The 19,701-nt window shown below is 37.9% G+C and overlaps 1 protein-coding gene across 2 annotated transcripts in view; it reads right to left on the bottom strand.

Annotated features, from left to right (window-relative positions):
- ADK (adenosine kinase) overlaps window positions 1–19,701 on the bottom strand; it is a 266,323-nt gene that overhangs the window by 5,230 nt on the left and 241,392 nt on the right. For both annotated transcript variants that reach the window (XM_063163823.1, XM_063163825.1), the window contains exon 10: window positions 12,950–13,036. In XM_063163823.1, coding sequence (XP_063019893.1) covers window positions 12,950–13,036 — 87 coding nt within the window. The remainder of the gene's footprint in view (window positions 1–12,949; window positions 13,037–19,701) is intronic.

The following is a 19,701-nucleotide window of genomic DNA, read 5'->3' as shown; positions in this document are numbered from 1 at the left end:
CCTTAATTATTTTTTTTCTGCTCGGGAGAAAAAAAAAGCGACTCTGGAATCACTTTGCTCTGAAAAGTGTGCCTGAAATAACTGAGAGTTAACCTTTATTACCACCAGCTTCCTTATTACATATTCTCAAAGACAACGTTTGTAATAGTTAGGTCTACAAACAGAATGAGGGAAAAGTGAAGTTGCTTTGTTCCTTTTTGTGCTCCCCACCAAATGAAAGTCCTATAAGCCAAGAAGTGGTGCCAGACCCAAACTAAGGCTCTCACTGGGACCAGCTCAAATCTCTTTGGGGCTTTGGGGATGTCAGTATAAGTTTGAAAAAACACAGCAAGACAGTCCACTGACTGACACAAAAGGTGTTCTATTCACTTTGTTACTCCCTAGAGTTGAGTAGAACTTAAACATCACTAAAAGAGAACCAAGCTGATTTTCTAGAAAACAGATATTTCAGAGGCAATTTCACTGAAATCAGTGATTTATTTGAAAGTTTTATTTCCAGATTATTAGTGGTAATTCTGAATGAACACTTAGAACTAGTGCAGTTGGGCAGGAATGTGGGAGTCCGATAGTGGAGATTTAAAACAGTTCTGGTCTGCTCCAGTAATGGTTTAACAACACTTAAAAACAGCTCATATTGAAGCCAAATGTTTCATTTCAAACTGTACACTTGACAATTAATTTTAATGACTGTTAATTACTAATGCTGGCTGAAAATCCATTTATAGCCTCCGACACTCAGCTCCCCACTACTTGTCTTTCTGCAGTTTCTCTCACACTTCCAACCTTTATAAAATGCCCACAGCAAAATTAATTTTTTTTAATGCAAGAGAGAAAAGCTGAAAAAATGCATCAATTCTAAACAACTACAGGCTGACCCTGAGTCAGAGCCCCTCAAAACCTTTTTGCTATGTGATGTTCCCAGACAATTCTGCTTCCAGATGAACCCTGAAGTATATAATCTATGCTAGCCAGGCCATGCACCATCATAATTGTCCCAGCCGCAAAAAAGATCCTGATCAGCTTAGCTGACTCCTCTTTTTTGTATTTAAAATTTGTACAGCTTAATTTGTAAACTGCACTTTTAAAAATGGTGTTATTCCATCATGGGGACAGTTGCAAGCACCTTTTCACACTCTTGTTCACATACAGAATTTATCACAGTTGCTGGGATGCTCATCTATTTTTATGTGATCCCTCTACATTTCCAGGCCAGGAGTGTGGGAAGATGCAGTTTTCAAGACACATTACCCAGTCAAAGCCTTGTGGCTGATACGATTGGGGCTTTTTTTGAGGTCTTTTAGCACTGTTGGAGCGGGCTAATGTTGTAGCATGAGCCTGGTCAGTAGTAATCAGGTGGCTGGCAATGCTGCTGCCAAGAGCCAAGCAGCCACCCTTGATTTTGTGAAAGATGTTGGCATCAGTGGATTCTGCAATACAGTCACTGAATGACCGTACGTCAACATGCTGAGGTTTCTCCTTTTTTAATTTTGTGGCAGATGGTGGATATTACAGCCAAGAACTGTGGTAAGCCAGAGGCCCTGCCCATTGCTATCAAACCAAATGTTGGCTATTCTAAATGGAAACGTTTTTGATTAAGGGTGGGATTTGGCTTCTGTTTTCATGTCTTTTGGCACTGTGGTCTGACACATCAGACTTACAGTATATAAGACAAATTAAATGTAAGTATCTTCAAACACTCTATATTTCTTTCAACCTTTAAGCACTTTAGCACTTTCACAGAATTTATTGTAAAAATGATACCATACATGCATATATATGTTATTAACTATGAATGTATATGCATAGAAACATGTGTCTTTTCCTTTCCTCAAAAATGAAATGGTTCTGTGCTTTTAACAGGACTGTAGTGCCAGGCTAATTACAATTGAGAGAAAAAAGGTCACCAACCCTTCCGTAAAAATGGTCATTTAAGATGTATATCTAACAAGTGGCAACCTTGAAATCTCTCACTGGAAAGAACGTTAGAAAATCCTTCCTGACTATACCACTGGAGGAAAGTTTTAATAAAAACTAATTAAACTACAAAAATCTCAAGTGGTTAACTGATTTTAGGGGCTAAATTTCTGGCAATTCTAATTATCCTCTTGTGGCTTCACTTAGTGTTTCACAACCATGACAGATGACAATGAAAAAGTGCAGTTAAATTCATCCTCCCTGACACCATGCTAAGCACTAGCTTCTCCCTCTCCAAGTAAAATCAATACCATGTTTGAGTAAACACGTTTACAGCTTTATTAGGATGTCTTGCTTGTTCTGTAACAGCGACTTGAAGCTGTGGTAGCAAATCGACTCAACTCAGTTAAACCTAGAGAGCTGAGTAAGAGGCTCATCGATAAGGTTGTTATATAAATAAACTGCAGGAGACCAGAAAGCTGGAACAAACAGCTTGGTAAATGTCAATATTTTTACTTCCAGAGAATGACAAAACCATGAGATCACGACTAAAATGTTTCAGAAGTCTATATTTACTTTATTTATAAAATGGTCACGTGCTAAAAGCATTTCACTGCCTTTGTACAAGAAACTTATTTTATAATCAGCAGCATGAATACTAAACCAAGCACGTTCTAAGAAATGCAGTGATATTGGTATCACTATGCCTATCCCTCTTGTTTTCTTCTGATTTATGGATACATTTTCAATGCATTGAGTTTCTGTAAGGATCACTCAGATGGGTGTACATATTTTTCAGTCTGAGGTTATATAGTCAGTTATGGACACACGCAAATAATACAACTTTGCATTTACGAGACAACTATGAATAAGTGAAAGGAGTGTTTTCAGTTTAGCAGCCTTTTCCTGGAATGGAGAGGAGGTGTTGAATACACAAAATGAAAAAAAGAACACAGTGTCTAAAGCTTTAAAGCACTACATGTGGAAAATGTTAATGAAAGATTTCTGCAGAAATGTGACAATAAAAATAAAAAAAAAGAAAGAAAACTTCATTACATCCCTATTATTCCATTAGGAATCAGTTACTCAAGGCTGAATAATTTCATTGCATTGCACATGATTGCCACTGTTTGGCTTTACTGGGCCAGCTCACTGCAGCTCAGAGAACAAGGTGTCATCATAGTTCCCAGGGTCTGTATGTGCTCAGCCCACCAGAAACTCCCTCCAAGCAGTCTCATTTCTCTGATGCTTTCAAGTAGGAATGCTGTATGCTGCTCTGTTGTGGTTTGGTCCTGAAGGCTGTGCCATAGATTGGGAAAGTAGACCCTGAGGTGAAGCCTACTTAGATTGATGTGAGATTTTCTATCACTGCCCTGTGCCTTGACTGCATACTCTCCACCTTCTGAGAGGGAATAGCTCAAAGCTGGAGCCTTGTTATATTTTGTTATAAATATAAGCAGTATTTTATGCTCTGACATCCTTCCACATTAAACATCCTCAGTGGACTCTATAACCTGTTGCATATCACTTCTATCAAATTCCCCAGTGCATCTTACTGTCCAAGAAAAGAACCATTTCAGTCTATAATGTGCTCCAAGAATAATGTGAAAGAGGAAAATGCTAACAAAGTTATAACTTCTCATGGTTTGGTCCTATTTTTCATTTTTAAGTCCACATCATGAGCATTGGGAAATTTCCTTTAGGATCAGGATCTGGTTGCCTTAGGCTTGTCTCTGGCAGCCTCTAGGGGAAAACATTTGATTAAAAAAACCCCCCTCCAAGCTTACAAGGAGCTGCATGTGCCAAACCAGAAACAGATATTTTCATTGCAAGCATCTTCTCTATTTGAAAAAAATACTTTCCAGGCTGATCTTTATCTTTGTTTTTCCTAAAAGCATTTCCCAGAAGTGTTCTGCAAAATCTAAATTTTTTAGAATTTTTTGAGACAAGAGTGAAATAAACTTTCTTTTATTAGTACCTGTGGAAAGTTTCTGAGCCTCAAACCTGTTGTACTGACACTAAATAGTGCCAATTATTACATCTACTGCTTGCAATAAAAGGAAGAGAACTGCACTAATTTACTATAGATACAATCAAGTTCTGAAGATAATAAAATGGAATAATATGTCCTATCCTCTACTCAGTTTTTAACATATATTAAAGTGCAAAAAGGTTGCACGAATGTAACTTCATAGTCAAGATTCATATGCATGAGTCTCAGGAGTTTTATTTGCAGGTGTGCTTCCACACAGCCAAGCCAGCAGTATGTAAGGAGAATGAGAAAGCAACAGCCAGGGCAGAGGGAATATGGGAGCTAGGGCAGCCTGTGAATTTCCTGACTTTTGTGGGCTGAAAGAGCCTACCCTAGCATTATATTCATAATGCTCCTATTTTAATACAGTGACACTTAATATCTTTTGCCTCTTTAAACATCTGTTAGAATTCTGGATTGATAGCAAAAATGTACTGATCACCAATACCAGTAACATCCCTTTCCACTGCGTCAGAGATCAGTGTCAGATCAACCTACAAGCACTGCTACTACCACTGCTTTTAACTGCGACCACCTTCTTTCTTCTAACTTCTTTTTACTGCAATCTTGCCATCTTCCCACTTCAAGTATGAGCCCATTGCAGTGTGGGGGAAGTGAACAAATTCTGGGAGACTTTACCATGCTGTTATATAACAGAGGAGCTGTAAGTGAGAGAGGACCCAGCTTGTGAACACCACGGCCTGAGAAGTGTCCTTTTGGCCATTGTGTCCCTGTCCTTAGCACCCACTGAGGCATGTGAGATGTCAAACAGACAATATCTTTCAGTGTGGTTTTGTATTTCATTGTGTGGTGTTTTATCTCCTGTGAATACAGCATCAGCTTAATCTGACACATCATTTCTTAGGGGACTATATCCTGCCCTGATTCCCAGGGGAATGTTCTTGATGATCCAATCTGACGAGTGCCTCTGTCTCTATTCAGAATACATTAAAATAACACAAAAATATTGCCAACAGTCTGCAAGCAAGGTAATAGTAACTCATTAAAGTAATTTCTAACCTTCCACATGAACATTTTCTTTATCATTACATGATTTTCTAACACATGACACATTAACATAAAATGAAATGTTATGAGGGTAGGCATAGTAGGCATGACAAAGTATTTTAAACGGTGATGACTTGCTTTGAGGCGTTAAGTCAATTTGTAATTGTCCCATAGCTATTACAGTAAAAATTGGAACTTCATAATTGGTTTTGAAAATCTATTTTTAACAGAGTAGGTTTGTTTTTTTAAAGTGTACACAACCTATTTGACGTTTATTTTTCATAAAACCTGTCCACAATGTCACTGAATTTATGGTGAGGTAAATTAGGCCTTTTAAAAACCAATTTTGCAAAATATTAATCCTCTTGCTATATACTGAGGCTCCCTTAACACTGAGGTTTCACTGACAGGAAGAGAGACACAGAGGCTAAAGGAATCAAGTCCTGCTTCAATCTAATCAGAAACTTCTGAGGGTTTTTTAATTCCATACACTGATCCTTTTAAGTGGATCTTTTGCTTCTACGTGTTATTTAAGAAATGACAGCAAGTATAATATGTTTTGCCTTAGTTTTATTCTACTATGTGTTTTTCTAGATTGCCTTTAAATGGAACAGGTGAAAATGTGAATTACTATATTTACATTACTGTGTTATAAGAATACATATGTAATGAAATTAGGAGGAACAGTTAGAGACTAAAAGAAGGGTAGCAATTAAAACAATGAAAGCAGTATAATCACAATTATACTTGGACAACACATGCAAACAGGTTTACATATAATATCAACACAGAAGGGGGTATTCTGTGCAAAGAAATAATTTTGAATGGAAATTGGTAAACAAAGAAATAGGGAGTTGAAAAGAAAACAGAAATATTCTATGTATTTTTCTGAGTGATATCTATTTTTATGGTTTTGTTTAAGTAGCTGCAATTCAAACTGTGGCAAATTTTGAAAATGAGCCAATACTAATGTTGAAATTAGCATTAGCAACTGGCTACACTATTGATCAGAATAATGATATGCCTCTAGCTGAGATTGAGAAAAAATCATCTGGGAACATACAACCTGGTCATTTTCTAGTTTGTAGAAGGTCAGTTACAGAGATAACGTAGTCCTCTAATAGCCGGGGTTTATGTGGGATGTTTATCTGACAGAGTTCTGAATGCCATCAGAACACAGGGGTGGTAAGTCATGGACATGTTGACAGGTTATCCCCTAGCAAGCAAAGATTGATGCCCTCTCTGCAGCTCAGCTATTATACTCCTGTATGCTGTTTATAAACCAGGAGTAGTAAAGATGGGAAAAAATGGGCTGTCAGTCAAAGTGCTGATGACACTAAGTGAGTATTTTTATTTCAAAGCCTCCTATCTCGCCCGCCATGATCTCAGTAACAACAGGATTGCTCAGAGGCAATTAGCCACCAATGCTGGACAAATGAAAACTAAGAGAGTGCTGCTTTCTGTTATAACAGTTATCTTTACTTCAAAGCAAAGCCAGAATGATTCAAAGTAGTATCCCCTCTCTCTTTGCTGGTGAAGATAAATTTTGTAGAAAATATCAGCCATTACAAGTTCCATGCACACACATATTTAATTGATATCACCAAAAAATTATCCCTTGCTCCCAGCTGGCAAGTAGCTCTGCAACTCAGAGCTCTGGTGTTATCAGAAGGGAGTACTTCACAGCAGTGACATTTTGTCCACTGTATTTCCCTCTATTAAATGTGATTAAAAAATGATGGCAATTTCCCAAGGTATTTCACACAAGTATAAAAACCTTATAAAAATTAAAGACCACTATAAGTGGATGAAGTAGCTTCTGATATTATGCTCCTGCTGTTCAGTTAAGAACTGTTCCTAGCTCCTTCTACTCCTATTTCAATGAATCTAGAATGTTCTAGGGGTGGTGAATACTGGAGGGAGAGCAGCCCTTACAGCACAGATTTATACAGAGAGGAAAATAAAACAAATAACAGAAATATTCACTTTTAGTGTAAACAAATTCTTCCCCAGTGTTCAAGAGCCCTAGAAATCTATTAAGTAGCTTTCTTTTTAATATAGTCACAAGCTTACTGATAAATTAGTATTCTGAAAAAACATTCAAATTTGCCTCTGCTGAAAGCATTATCAGATCTTTTTGCATGTTTAGCACTCCTGGAATAGCCATATAGGAGCTATTCATAAGAGCTCATTCCTCACATGTGCACATGCTTCTATCCCCACAATGCTTGCCTGAGAAATACATAAGGGACTTATTAGACAGAGTCATAAGTACAGTCCCCCTTTGCCCTAGAAGAGATTTATAGCAAAAAGATGGAATTCTTACTCTTTGAGCTTAATTTTTTAATTCGGGCAGCTCCTACTCTGCAGCCACCAACATTGCCCCCTGAGGATGATTGAGTCTGGATTTCCAGAGGAGCAGGAACTGGCACCTGGAAACTTAATACCAATAGGATTTAAATTCATAGGATCATAATACAATTTATGTGGGAAGGGACCTCTTTAGGTCACTTGCTCCAGCTCCTGGCTTAAGGCAGGGTCAGCTCAGATGATATCAAATCCCATCAAGATGATTTTTTAATTTTAAAAATCACTGGATTCCTTCCCTAAATGATGGGTGCTACAGAGCAACAGCATAAGAATTATTACGCTGGTTTTAATTATGTTTCCATTTTATCATTATTACACTTGTTTAAATCCACCAGCTTCAGCCAAGGTATTCCAAAGCAAATCTAGTGTGTTCAGAAAACAGAACCAGACCTTTATTAAAAGAGGTTTCTGAATCAAACACTTAATAGTAGAGGAGTAATGATGGCCAATTTTTCTGTGCACTCTGTATTCTTTGTGAACCTGTACTTTTATTTCTTGTGCTGTGATTTTATAGATACACATACACATATGGTTCATAATGTATTTCAAGAATGTTTCACATGAAATAGAGTATTTCAATATTTCAATAATGTAGAAGTATATCAAATATTAGTTAGTTCTGAAATCAAAGCTGATTGTCACTCTATTGAAAATCATTTACCTCATGAAAAGAGGCTACAATCTGAACAGTGTGAGAACCTTTAGGCAAACTCCTACAAGTCCAAGGTCTGTATTTAATTTGTAGAGACATTTAGATTAAGATGGAAAAATAATGCTTGGAATTAACCTCTCTATTAAAGATGAGGAAATGGCTTTACTGAGATAGTTTGAGTCAAACAGAATCAGAAAGAGGGAAGTATCTTCAGTAAGGGCTGTGGTCCCTAAAGAGGAGATAAGGATGCCATGAGGCCCACTCACAAAAGGACATATAAAAGAGGTTGACTCCTCTTTTGCTGCTCTCCCTGTCTCTATCAGAGTAGTCGTCTGATAGTTGAGACAGGAGCTGACCATCTCATAAGGCTCATGCTGGGCTTCACAAGAAAGAGAAAGAACTGCTTATTCTTGAAGAACGCACACCAAAAAATTGTGACTGCAGCTTTCAAACTCTAGCTAGCAGCCTTATGAGATTCCCCAGCACATGAAAGCGCCAATGCCATTTTTAAATTGACAGGTGGTTTGAGCCATTGACCTCCCCTTTGATACTGACAGAGGCAAATTGCTATCAGCTCCTATCTGGCACTGTACAATGCTTAATGAAGAGCTCCTTCTACCCTGGGATTCGTTTTCCTTGAGAATGGTATAACATCTTTATAGCATGGTGATAAGTAATACACACTTGCTGCAATCGTTCTGTCACTGCCTTATCAAGCTACTTGAAAATGATTTGTGGTTCCATTTCATACTCTAGTACTTTCCATGTAGTATATGACTAAATCATAGCAGATTATGAAGTCAATATATTTATATTGATGGAACCTGAAGAAACATCGATTTACACCTTCTCCTATTCATTTGTTATGAACTCTGTACTCAGTTCCAGTGACTAGACAGATTCTAGGGGAGAGATTTTGCAGGGAACAATGGCAGCAACTATCAGAACAGATGCTGATTGTTTTCATTAGTTACGGTGGCAATGACAAAGGGGAGTTCAAACAGAAGGCAAGCCTACTCTGGCTGAAGAGAGCAGGATGGCACAAAGGAAAGCATATGATGGTCAAACTGCTCATATTTATTGCCATTATCACTTTGATTATCATTACTGCAGTGCTTCAAACTGGGGCTGACCAGTAATAAATAAATGTTAATTTAATGATATCCCCAAACTCTACAAACGAAGGCTGTAATTTCATTAAGAGGACTTTTGTGGCATAAGCCATGCCAGCAAACCTCAAGTGATTTTTCAACGTCATAAGAATCTGGAGGTAGAATTGCAACTTGAATTTATGGGTATTTCAGGGATTTATAACCAAATATCTGTGCTACTCCTGAAAACTACAAGAAGTGCTGAGATGCTACAAAGGAAACCATTATTGCTTAAACCTGTAAAAGGTAGCAGTGTTGCTGGTAAGCAATAAAGGCAGAACTGTGTTAGTGTTGTTTAGAGAAGTGTTTTTAGCATAAAGATACCCGCAGCAATTTTAAAATCCAGTTTCTTCTTCATGCACTGCACCAGCCTGAGTGGCAGATGACTCGATGCTTGCAGTAAGAGGCAGGAAATTCAGAGATATTCCTGGTGCCAACTTAATAAAACCCACGTTTCAACTGAAGAATGTGGTTTATTTCTTGCTGCTAGCATTGCTAGCTGTTGGGGTGAGCTAGTTCTCCTTGGAGCCTGGCAGCTTCAGAAATGCTGAACTCAGGAATCAACTCACAGAGTTACAAGTGCCTAAAAACTTTGTGCTTTAAACTTTGTCTTGACTTTAAGGTCTCAAGAGCTTCAGTCGTTAGTCTGGTTCTAGTAAAAAAAAAAAAAAACCACACTGTTTTCTTCTTTTTCAACTTTTACATGGAGAAACATATGAGGGGTGATTTGCCAAGTTGGCATAATTATTGAGAAGGAATTTCCCTACGATCTGTGAGTTATACCTCTGGAAGAGAGTGCCTCTGTAAAAGACCTTTCAAAAGATCATGATAGAGTCCAACAAACCTGACCCCCTAATGCAAAATAAATCTTGTGTGATGGGGTTAGTTCTCATTATATCCCACATTCCCCTCTCAGCCAAGACACCTGCTCCAGAAAAACCACTGTTCAGTTGTGTTAATATACTGGTTCCAGAGAAGTATGGGAAACTTTGCCATGGGAGTCTTGTTCTCTGCTGTTTGAATAAAAGAAATAGGTTTCCAGGAGGGGATATTGTCACACTGAGTGAATTTTTTAGTTAAGGTATTAATTTTGAAACATTTTACTGCAAGGACACCGAAATCAAAACATTACATGTCCTGTTGCCTAGGTAGTAAGAACTGATAAAAACCTCAATCAAAGAAAGAAGCAGAAAAGCACTGAAGAGAATATAACTTTCCTGTTGTAAAAATTCTGTCAGGACAGTAACAAAGCTGGCTCAGTGCTAGACCCAATGCCAGAAGATTTGCATGTTGGGCAGTATTACCTACACTACTGCACAGGGCTTGCTGCTAAGGAGACAGTCAAGAACTTCTCCAAATGTGTTCCAAACACACATTTTGAAAACACACAACAAGTGTGCCACAGATAAAATACAGACATTTCCCTCAAATGAAACACAGACCAAATCAAAGCCTATCCAGTCCAGTATCCTATTTCCTACATATGGGAAGGAAAATAAGGTGACCCCTTGAAGAAGGAGACCACAGTACGTATAAGACTAGAATCAGCTGTGTAGCAAGACTGTTATGAGTCCCAATTCTCCCATCTGGACTAAACTCAGGAAAATCTATTTTCTGAGGAGAATAAATGATCAATTTATTATTTATGGAGTGCCAGAGGAGAACTGAGATATCCCAGAAGCCAATGGAAGAACTCTGGATGGATATCCTAAAGTTCATGTCGCTTTGAGTCACAGGAGAGGGAAGCATGGTGCAACAGGAGGCTGAGCTCACACACTCATGCTCAGGTAAGTGTCTCACTGCAAGGACAGCTCAGACAGGTTTGCCATTACAGAGGGAAAACCAGCTGTGGTCCTTTCCCTGATAGTGAGGGAGAACTGTACAGTGCACTGGACTGCATTGTACTTCTGCCCCAATGAAAAAGCATCTGATGCCTCAGATGTTTGTGGGGCAACTGAAGATAATATACATCCATAAGCTGTGATACAGGACTTTTGCTAAGATTATCCCAAATATACATGATCTTGCTGTATCTTAACACTTAGAATGATAAGGGAGAGTTAATCTTTTAGAATATGTCCCTTCATCCCTGTCTTCCACAGCTGAGTATTGTGCACATCATTTTTCCTCTTTGAGAAAGGAATCTCACAACTGATCCAAGACCAGCCTGACAGGATGTGCCCCAACTCCTTACAGTGCTGGTGGAAGGCAGTAGTTTGGAATAGAGACTGAACTGGTTTATATCAGTCTTGCCATTCAGGATATTCTGATTAAAGTAAATGTTTTAGCCCTTCTACAGAAAACCAGCAACTATGGCTGTACCAGGGAAAAGGATGTAATTTAAAGAGAAAGGCTTTTGAGCGTTCAATTATTAAATTTGATCTATTATATTATAAAACAGTTCTTAAAGCCCTGATTTAGTTGCAATACTCTTCCTGCAGCTAACATAGGAAAGAACAAAATTAGGATTCTTAAAACAAAAGTCCTGATTTCAAGAGGCCTAAACCTGAAGAACAGAAAATAAATACAACCTGAGATAAACATGGCAGACACATGAAAACAAAATATGCAAGGCCTATTCTCTCTTCCCCCTCCACAAGAACAGCAGCTATCTGGCACAGCTGATAAACAGAGCAAATGCATATAAGGACAAGCACTTGAAGATGATCTTATTTATGTTAGTCACTGTTACCTACTGGTTCAAATTCAGTCTTGTTTATGATTTAGGAATAATAGACAGCGACAAGCATGCCCTAAAAGGTGTATGAATAATATGACCTAATGTGTTTCCCTCTATTTCTGTCCTTTTTGATTCATGAAAGCACTGAAGTAATGAGTAAAAACATTCCCATTCTCAGACAGTTTTAAGTATATACTGAACATTTATCTTTGGTTTAAATGCTGTATTAAGTAAGGAAGGAATTACTCACCTGCTTAAGATTAAGCTTATGTTGAATATTTTGTTGAAGTGGGACACAATTCTGAAGCTTTAATTTGGTAACACACTGCTTGCTATCCCCTTTGTAGCTACAAGACTGAGCCCTGCAATTCTATTTATAAACTCTCTTTTGTAATATTTCCAGTAAATTAGTGACTAATGGAGCTCCTTACAGCTACTTCAGACTGGATATTAGAGCATTCAGGATGCAGTAGTGCATCACAGAACTACATGGATGAAGGTTACAATGAATGACAGAAATCTTGGATTAGATTGAGTTTTGGCTTATATAGAATAATTTTTTAAACAGGCACAGACATAACATCCTCTTTTTTCCTTAGAGCTTGAGCCAAATAAAATAGTAAGTTTGCAAATGGATATTAAGCAATGCCAGATATTTTCAGGGTTTGTTTTAACAAATTAACCCTTTGCATTCTTTTCTGATGTCCAAATAATTGTATCGGAAGCAGATGTTCTACCAAAATTTACATGATCAGAGACATTATGCTCACTTATTAACATACTGTTTAATATTCACTACAACCTGTTTTAAAGAACAACAATGTGTTAACATTTAAGCCAGGAGGGATTTCTGTACACTATATAGTACTTGATGCAGCTTGTTTATGCAACAGTCTGACAGATACAATTAATCTCATGAAAACTACCAGAGTACAGCATAAAGGCATATTATTTTTGAAGTAATACAACACACTTTCCCTTTGGAAGTCAGAACTTAATTAAATCATATAACTTCAGGATGCAGAGAAAAGATGTAAAAGAATGAAGCTTGTTCTGAAGGACAGCTGAATGAAAAAACAGTAAATTTTCTATAGAGAGAATAATAAGATAATCTCCAAACAACAGAAAGAAGTAAGAAATACCTCCAACAAATGCATCTCCAGCTCCATTGGTATCCACGATTTCACTCTGATCACTCACCAACACAGGGAAAGTAGTCACTTCATTTTCTGTAGAGAAAGGGAAGAATAAAACATGAGTTACTTGGCAATCTGACTTTGAAATGCACAACAAACAGGGAAAATCAAAACAAGTCAAGACTATGACCTTTAGCATGATAATTTGGTTTAAAATAGATTTGGTTTATAATTCTGTCTGTATTTACTTCATAGGAATATGGGAACACATTCAAAAAAGCCATAATTAGTGGGCATTTTCATGATTTAGTCCCAGCCTCATTTATTTCCTCTACCTCCTAATACTAAGGAAAAGAGAAAAAGAGAAAGGAAAAGAGTAAACGAAAAAAAGTAAATCAGAAAGGACAACATAAAACACCTGGGCATATTCACAAAACTGAGAAAAACTCATCCTGCCAAAACCAGTGCTTTCTACCAGTTGCAGGAAGGTGAGGTAGCCTCCAGAATGGCCAAGTACAAGCCTCCAAAAGATCAACTGAAACTGCTGCATTGTTAAAACCAAAATAGATGTGAATTAACTGAAATAAAGCTGTGAAATAAAAAGCAAAAACAAGTGTAAATCAAAGTGCTTTCAAATTATACCTTTAAAAAATCCATGCATGTAAGAAGCCTTGGAAATTGCCATCTGACTAGATTTGGTTTCAAGATTTCAATGATTTCATTCTCTTCCTTAGTATTTATTTTTAAAACCCCAACTATTTCCTTCAGCTCCCTGCCCTCTACTGGCACTCATTAAATGTATTGCAATAGGTGGATACTCAGCATCTTCACCTCCAATTCACTGCCACACCACAGTTCAGCATAATTACACCACTTAGGTATGATAACTTTAGAGTTCCAGGGTTATAAATTTAATATATGCCACTAATTAATCAGCTATGGCTTTCCAGGTGGTAATGTCATAATGACGTGATAAAAATATAATTACCACCTTGTCACAATACCTTGTTAAAGTGTAAATTACCCCTGTAACAGAGCCAATGGAAGTTCTGCCTCTGGTAGTCAGTATGCATTAAACTGTCTCAGAGCAAACAGATTGTCCTTTGGCAGACAGCAGGAATTACAAAAAGGGGAGGGGGAAGAAAAGCCTGTCAACCAGTGAAAAGAAAAACCAGCAGAGCCGTTTTCTTTTAATTTTTGGTAAAAATAGAAATAAAATGGAAAACAGAGCTGCCAGTAGCTGAAACCTGGAGATGAGTAGTTTCTTCACTGTCCAGCAACAGAGCAGATCATAAAAATCACTCTTACACTGACATACACAGTAGCAAACAAGGAAACCTAGTTTGGAAGGCACATAAAGAATTCACAGTCTCAAATCAGGCAAGTCTGTGTATGCTGCAGAGGTACCAGAAGGATCCTGGTTTCTGTGAAATGCAGTGTATCAGCTCTACTGCTCTTCACCATCTGCTACTAAGTGAACCAGGCAGATATAATGATGCTGCCTCCAGAGGGAACTGTTGGCTGGCCCACCAGGAGGGGAGGGGAGCATTAGCAACAACCATCCATGAGAGGCAAAGGAAAAAGGGTAATGAAAAACATAAGATGAATATTCCAATTAAAGAACAGGTTTCAGTCAGTTCTCAGGGCATCCTGCTCTCTACTCTGTTAAGAACGCTATTTAGAAATGTGCTTCAATGCTGTGTTGTGCTCTTAAGTCTTCAAGAGCAATGTTTTTTAGTAATTTTAACAGCATTCATTTGAATTGGAAATCATGAAAGAGAGGTCTTACATTAAACTCTGCCAGACAAGCAGAGTGTATTCATCCATTTCACAAGAAGGTATATTGATTTGCTCTAGATAATACTAAAACAATGAACAATGTGCTAAGTCTGTTGAAGACACATTGTAATAAACTAACCTGCTCCTTCCCAAGTGTGCATGGGCACACACAGATGTTCCATGTTAAATGCACAGCAGACAATTGCATATGCATACAAATGTCTGTGTTTGGGCACACAGAGTGAATAATGCACACTGTATTTTGAAAGCTGTAAATGGGGTATAGCATCAAATAAGATTCTATTCAAGCAAACTAGCACAAATGAAAGTTCTCATCATCATATTTTGCCTTTCTTTTCCTCTGTCTTGACTCCCTCCCTCAGCTCCCTCTAGTATGTGCAGGTAAGTATTGCACTAGGAACTCCTATTTTATTCTTTCTGTAGTAGATATAATGATAAGTAACTGAATTAGTCTAAAACCCCAAATATATTAGGAAAGTCAATTTTTAAAATTTTTCTTTTTTCTGGTCACAGTTTTCCATGTCTGCCTGGGTAATACATTTTCTTTCTGCAATTTCCTACATATTTTCAAGCAGAGCAATAATCTCATCTTTTGAAGTACCAAAGTTTAAGAAGGAGCCAGCATGGCTTTGGAGCACATACTGAATTACAAAATATGACCATCTGCACATATCCAATAGGCAAATTATCTTTCTTTAACCTTATCTTTAGTTGATTCTAGCATAGTAGAATCAACTAAACTACAGCTGACAATAACATATACTGTAAGATCAACAAAAGAATACCGAAGTTCGGGGTTTTTATTCCTTTCCTTTACAATAAATGAAGTAAGTTAGAATTAAAGCTGCCATTAAATTACATTGCTGTGTCTGTGTAACAGCACCAAAAGAGCTAATTTCTCTTACTGATCTGTGTTTTGTAGCAACTAAACACAACAAGATGAATCACGATGAAGCAGAAGTCTCCATTCTGAGTATCCTTTTTTATTTTTTGTCAATTTAATATTGCTTTAACTTCATTTTTGATCCATTGTGTTATAAAAGTATCAAATCCATCATAGCGGACACTGAGACACCTTGGCTAGGTGCACCACTCGTGAGTGGCCTTGCTTTTCAAAGTCAGTTCTGATTTCATTCATCATTCTGAGAGCTTATGAAATAAAGAATAATTACATAAGTGTTTTGAAGTCCAAGTGCTGCTGCTCTGGGCATAAAATCCAGTGTTCTATTTTTATGTAACAAATATCTTCTATGATACAACATATTCCACTTGGATATGATTTCCTGGAAGCCCAAAATTGTAAGGGCAAATTGCAACAAGGCGTCTACAATTAGGGAAATTTTAGAAAATAAGCATTAATGAAATCTAAAATTTTGGGGCTTTGATTCAACTTTCAGCGACTTTACATTTGTCAGGAACTCAGCTCTTTCAAAATGACATAGAAATAATCAAACCCAGACATTTAATGTGACTTCATAGGCTGAAGACAAGGTAAGTTCACAGGTAAATCAGAAAGATAGAGCTCATTGGTTAATTTAGTTCTTGTTAATCTCTCACATTACATATATAAAAAAGTGAAATCTCTATTTAATTTCCTAGGCAAAAATACATGCTAGCATATCCAGTTTAATATATTACTGTAGGCAAAACAGTCTGGAGAGATAATAACTGGACAGCAATAGTAACTGAAAAAACCCAGTGCTCCTTTCATTCTAATACTCTTAAGCTCCCAAATGAATACAAGCCAATTTCACAATGTTAGCAGGAACAATCGAACTCTGATGATAGATGCAAATACTACAGGTCTGTCTCTAAACCAAATTAGAATCACAGACTACATGTCTACTCTTAGTACAGTAATAAACACCAGCAAGCAATCGTTACATCCAATTAGGCTGAGTACTTTCCTTAACTGGGTCATTTACCAGTCTCTCTTGCTCTTAAAAGTAGATTAAATGTGTAAACTTACATTTAATTACCTGTAACAGAACTCTTATGGGCAACATGTTGGAGTGTCCTTAATTTTGTTTTAAAATAAAACAAAAGGAAGAAGGTAGACCTAAAATACATACAAAAAAGGTCTAGCTATTTCCTCAAATAATCTTTTGATCCGTGGGTTAGTAGTGGTAGTACAGATGCTTACAAGATGGAGTCACATTCATGTTTCTTTTGTGAGCTTTAACTTGTAAAATAACGGAACAACTGTGAAACAGAATTCTGTCCCGTCCCCTCCTCACCTCCACCCTCTCTAACTTTCCTTAGATCAGGGGCCAAATAAAAAAAAAAAAAAAAGGGATAAAAAGAAAAGAAAAAAAAAGAGACAGGAAGAACTTAACAGAACATAGAAACCTGAACCTAAAACCTATAAATGTCTCTGGGCAGCTGTAAGGTAAGAAGTAATGAGAAAAGTATTTGAAACCAGACCATATTGCTTAGGATGATTTTTAGGTCTCACCTGTCTCCAGAAGGTAAACCCCAAAAGGCTACAGGCTCTAAATCTCTGTATCTTCTTCAGCACATCAATACATCTTCAAAAACCCTCAGTACAGCAATACTTTCTCCTGTTTTGTTTGACAGTAAAATAATGCTGTGCTGTCCTTCACACAATGACAGCACGCTTGCTAATGTCCAAAGAGACACTGCAGCTCCCCCACCCCACAAACACAGCCCTGGCCAAAGCCAAAGGCAATGTGGGGCAGGGCTGAACCCCAGCTAGGAATCCCTCACACCTGCAGTGATGATGTGCTCCAAACCCAGCGCAGCTGATGCAGCCTGTCCCTTCTAAGCAAACAGAAGGAGATCTGCATTTGCAGGCTGGGACTTCCAGGAGCCAGTTCTGGATGGCCACTCTGGTGCTCTGGCACTTGGTGGGTGTGTGTCGAGCTGGCCTTGCTTTGCACATCAACACCTCCTCCCTCCACCAGCTAGGTCTGTGCACTGCGGGCCTGGTGCTGTAGCTATGTAGGCTTGTCAGAAAAAGAGGGAATCTCTTTGTGCCATTCAATGGAGTTACAGCATGACAAGCAAGATTCAAGTCAGCCACACGCTTTGTGGGATCTTTCTATCCAGTATTTTAAAGGTACACAACAAATGAAGCTGTATTCTACTGAATCCTATATGTACCCAAGGAATCTTTATAACTAGTAATGCAGCAGTTGTTTATTCTTTATTGCTATAATAAACAAATGACCCTAAACAAGTTACAGAGCAGTTGTCATTTATAATGCTTTAGTATGTCTGTAAATATTAATTGATTTCCATAATAAAAACCCCAATTAATGGGTCTCTTTAGCAATGGAGCTAAAATCATCTTCGCAGTTTGCTAAGCAAAAGTGTTGATCAGGATGTAAAGTGCTGTCCCTCAGAGACAGCTAGTTCATTTTCAGTAGAAACAGAAAAGGAATATGATGCCAAAGACTTCAAATCTCCTGTGGCTCTAGACATAGTCCCATAGATACCCATAGGGGAAATGACAGTGTGCAGACCCCATTTTCCTCTGTCCTAGGAGGTAAATGAGACTTGTCTTCCCCTTATAGCTCTCCTCAGACATACAAATTGTACCATTATCTGGTCAAGAGCATTTTGATTCAGAAGCCGTATTTGTAGCCTCTCACGGAAGTGTGATTCATAGGATTAGAATTAATAGGGGAAAGAAGGTTCATGTGAATCAACTTGTACACTCATACACATCAACTATTAGCAATGATGTAAAATTAAACACCATTTTTGCACACAGCATGTCCTCTGAACCTACACCCAATTCTGTCTGCAATCCTGTTAATTCAACATCACTCCTTTGAAATAACTCTTGATTTATATCAGCACAAGATTGGCCTCAGAACTCTGTAAATAGTTACAGCAATTATAAGAAATGTAATAGCATTGACTAATGGCTCGTGAACATCTTCTAGGGGCAAAAATTTGTTTTGTTTACTTTATCGAAGGTGTGGGGCACGCTTAAATGTCATTATTTTCTATATCTCACTGCCAGTTGAATCTCTACTTTATTTCTCATATTAAATAATTTTTAGCACAAGTAAACATAACACTTTGTTTAAAAGATGGGGAAGAAAGAGGTCAACAGAAAATACTAGTTCTGCTTCAGTTTGTTGCTAATAAAACATTTTTAAAAATATATACATGCATATATATATATATACATATATATATGGAAAAAGTGCCCTAAAGAACAATCTGCAGAATTTTTCTGGCATGTGTCACAATGTTTAAGGTTTAGAATGGCAATGAACTCTGTTGAAAAAGCCTTTTGAGCACACAGGAGTATTGCCATTTGCCCAGCAGGCACTGATTTCAGAGGCAGCTGAAACTGCGCCCACTGAACTGCCAGGACTGCACTGCTCTAGCTCAGCAGGGCTGCTGGAGACAGAAGGTCCTGCTCAGAGCTCCAGCTTCTCCTCTGCCTTCTGTCTGGGCTCACAAAGGGCTGGAGGACTCAGGAAAGGCAAGGGGTGTGAAGTCACAGGCACCAAAATCAAGAAAAGGTTCTGCAGGTATTTATTTCACTGCTACAACACAATGACTGTCTGCAAGTACTACGAAGAGCTCAGATCAAAATCCTGAAGACAGGAGAGATGGGTTACAATAAACAAAGCCCATAAATTGTATGATCCTGGTCTCTATGAAGAGCAAGCTCTACCACAGTGAGCTGAGCCACGCCAGTGAGCACAGGGTGACACAAAACCACATCTGGCCTTGGATATTAACAAATGTAAGCGTCTCTCCCTGCACTGTAAATCCTACATGCACTGCTTTGGGCACTGTACATCTTAGTTGATCCTCACATGTAAAATACCAAGCCATACAACTCCAGCATTATTTTTTGAACTGTGTACAGGAATTAGAAATACAAACAAATCTATTTCTATTTGTAAATAGGTAGCCAAGGCTCATGAACACACACAGATGATGAGAGTTGGAATGTCAATGTCCAGTGTAAG

This window comes from Melospiza melodia, chromosome 9, assembly GCF_035770615.1.
Source record: "Melospiza melodia melodia isolate bMelMel2 chromosome 9, bMelMel2.pri, whole genome shotgun sequence".
Lineage (NCBI taxonomy): Eukaryota > Metazoa > Chordata > Aves > Passeriformes > Passerellidae > Melospiza > Melospiza melodia.
The sequence above is the reverse complement of the archived record's forward strand: the minus strand, read 5'-3'. Positions and strand labels throughout refer to the sequence as shown.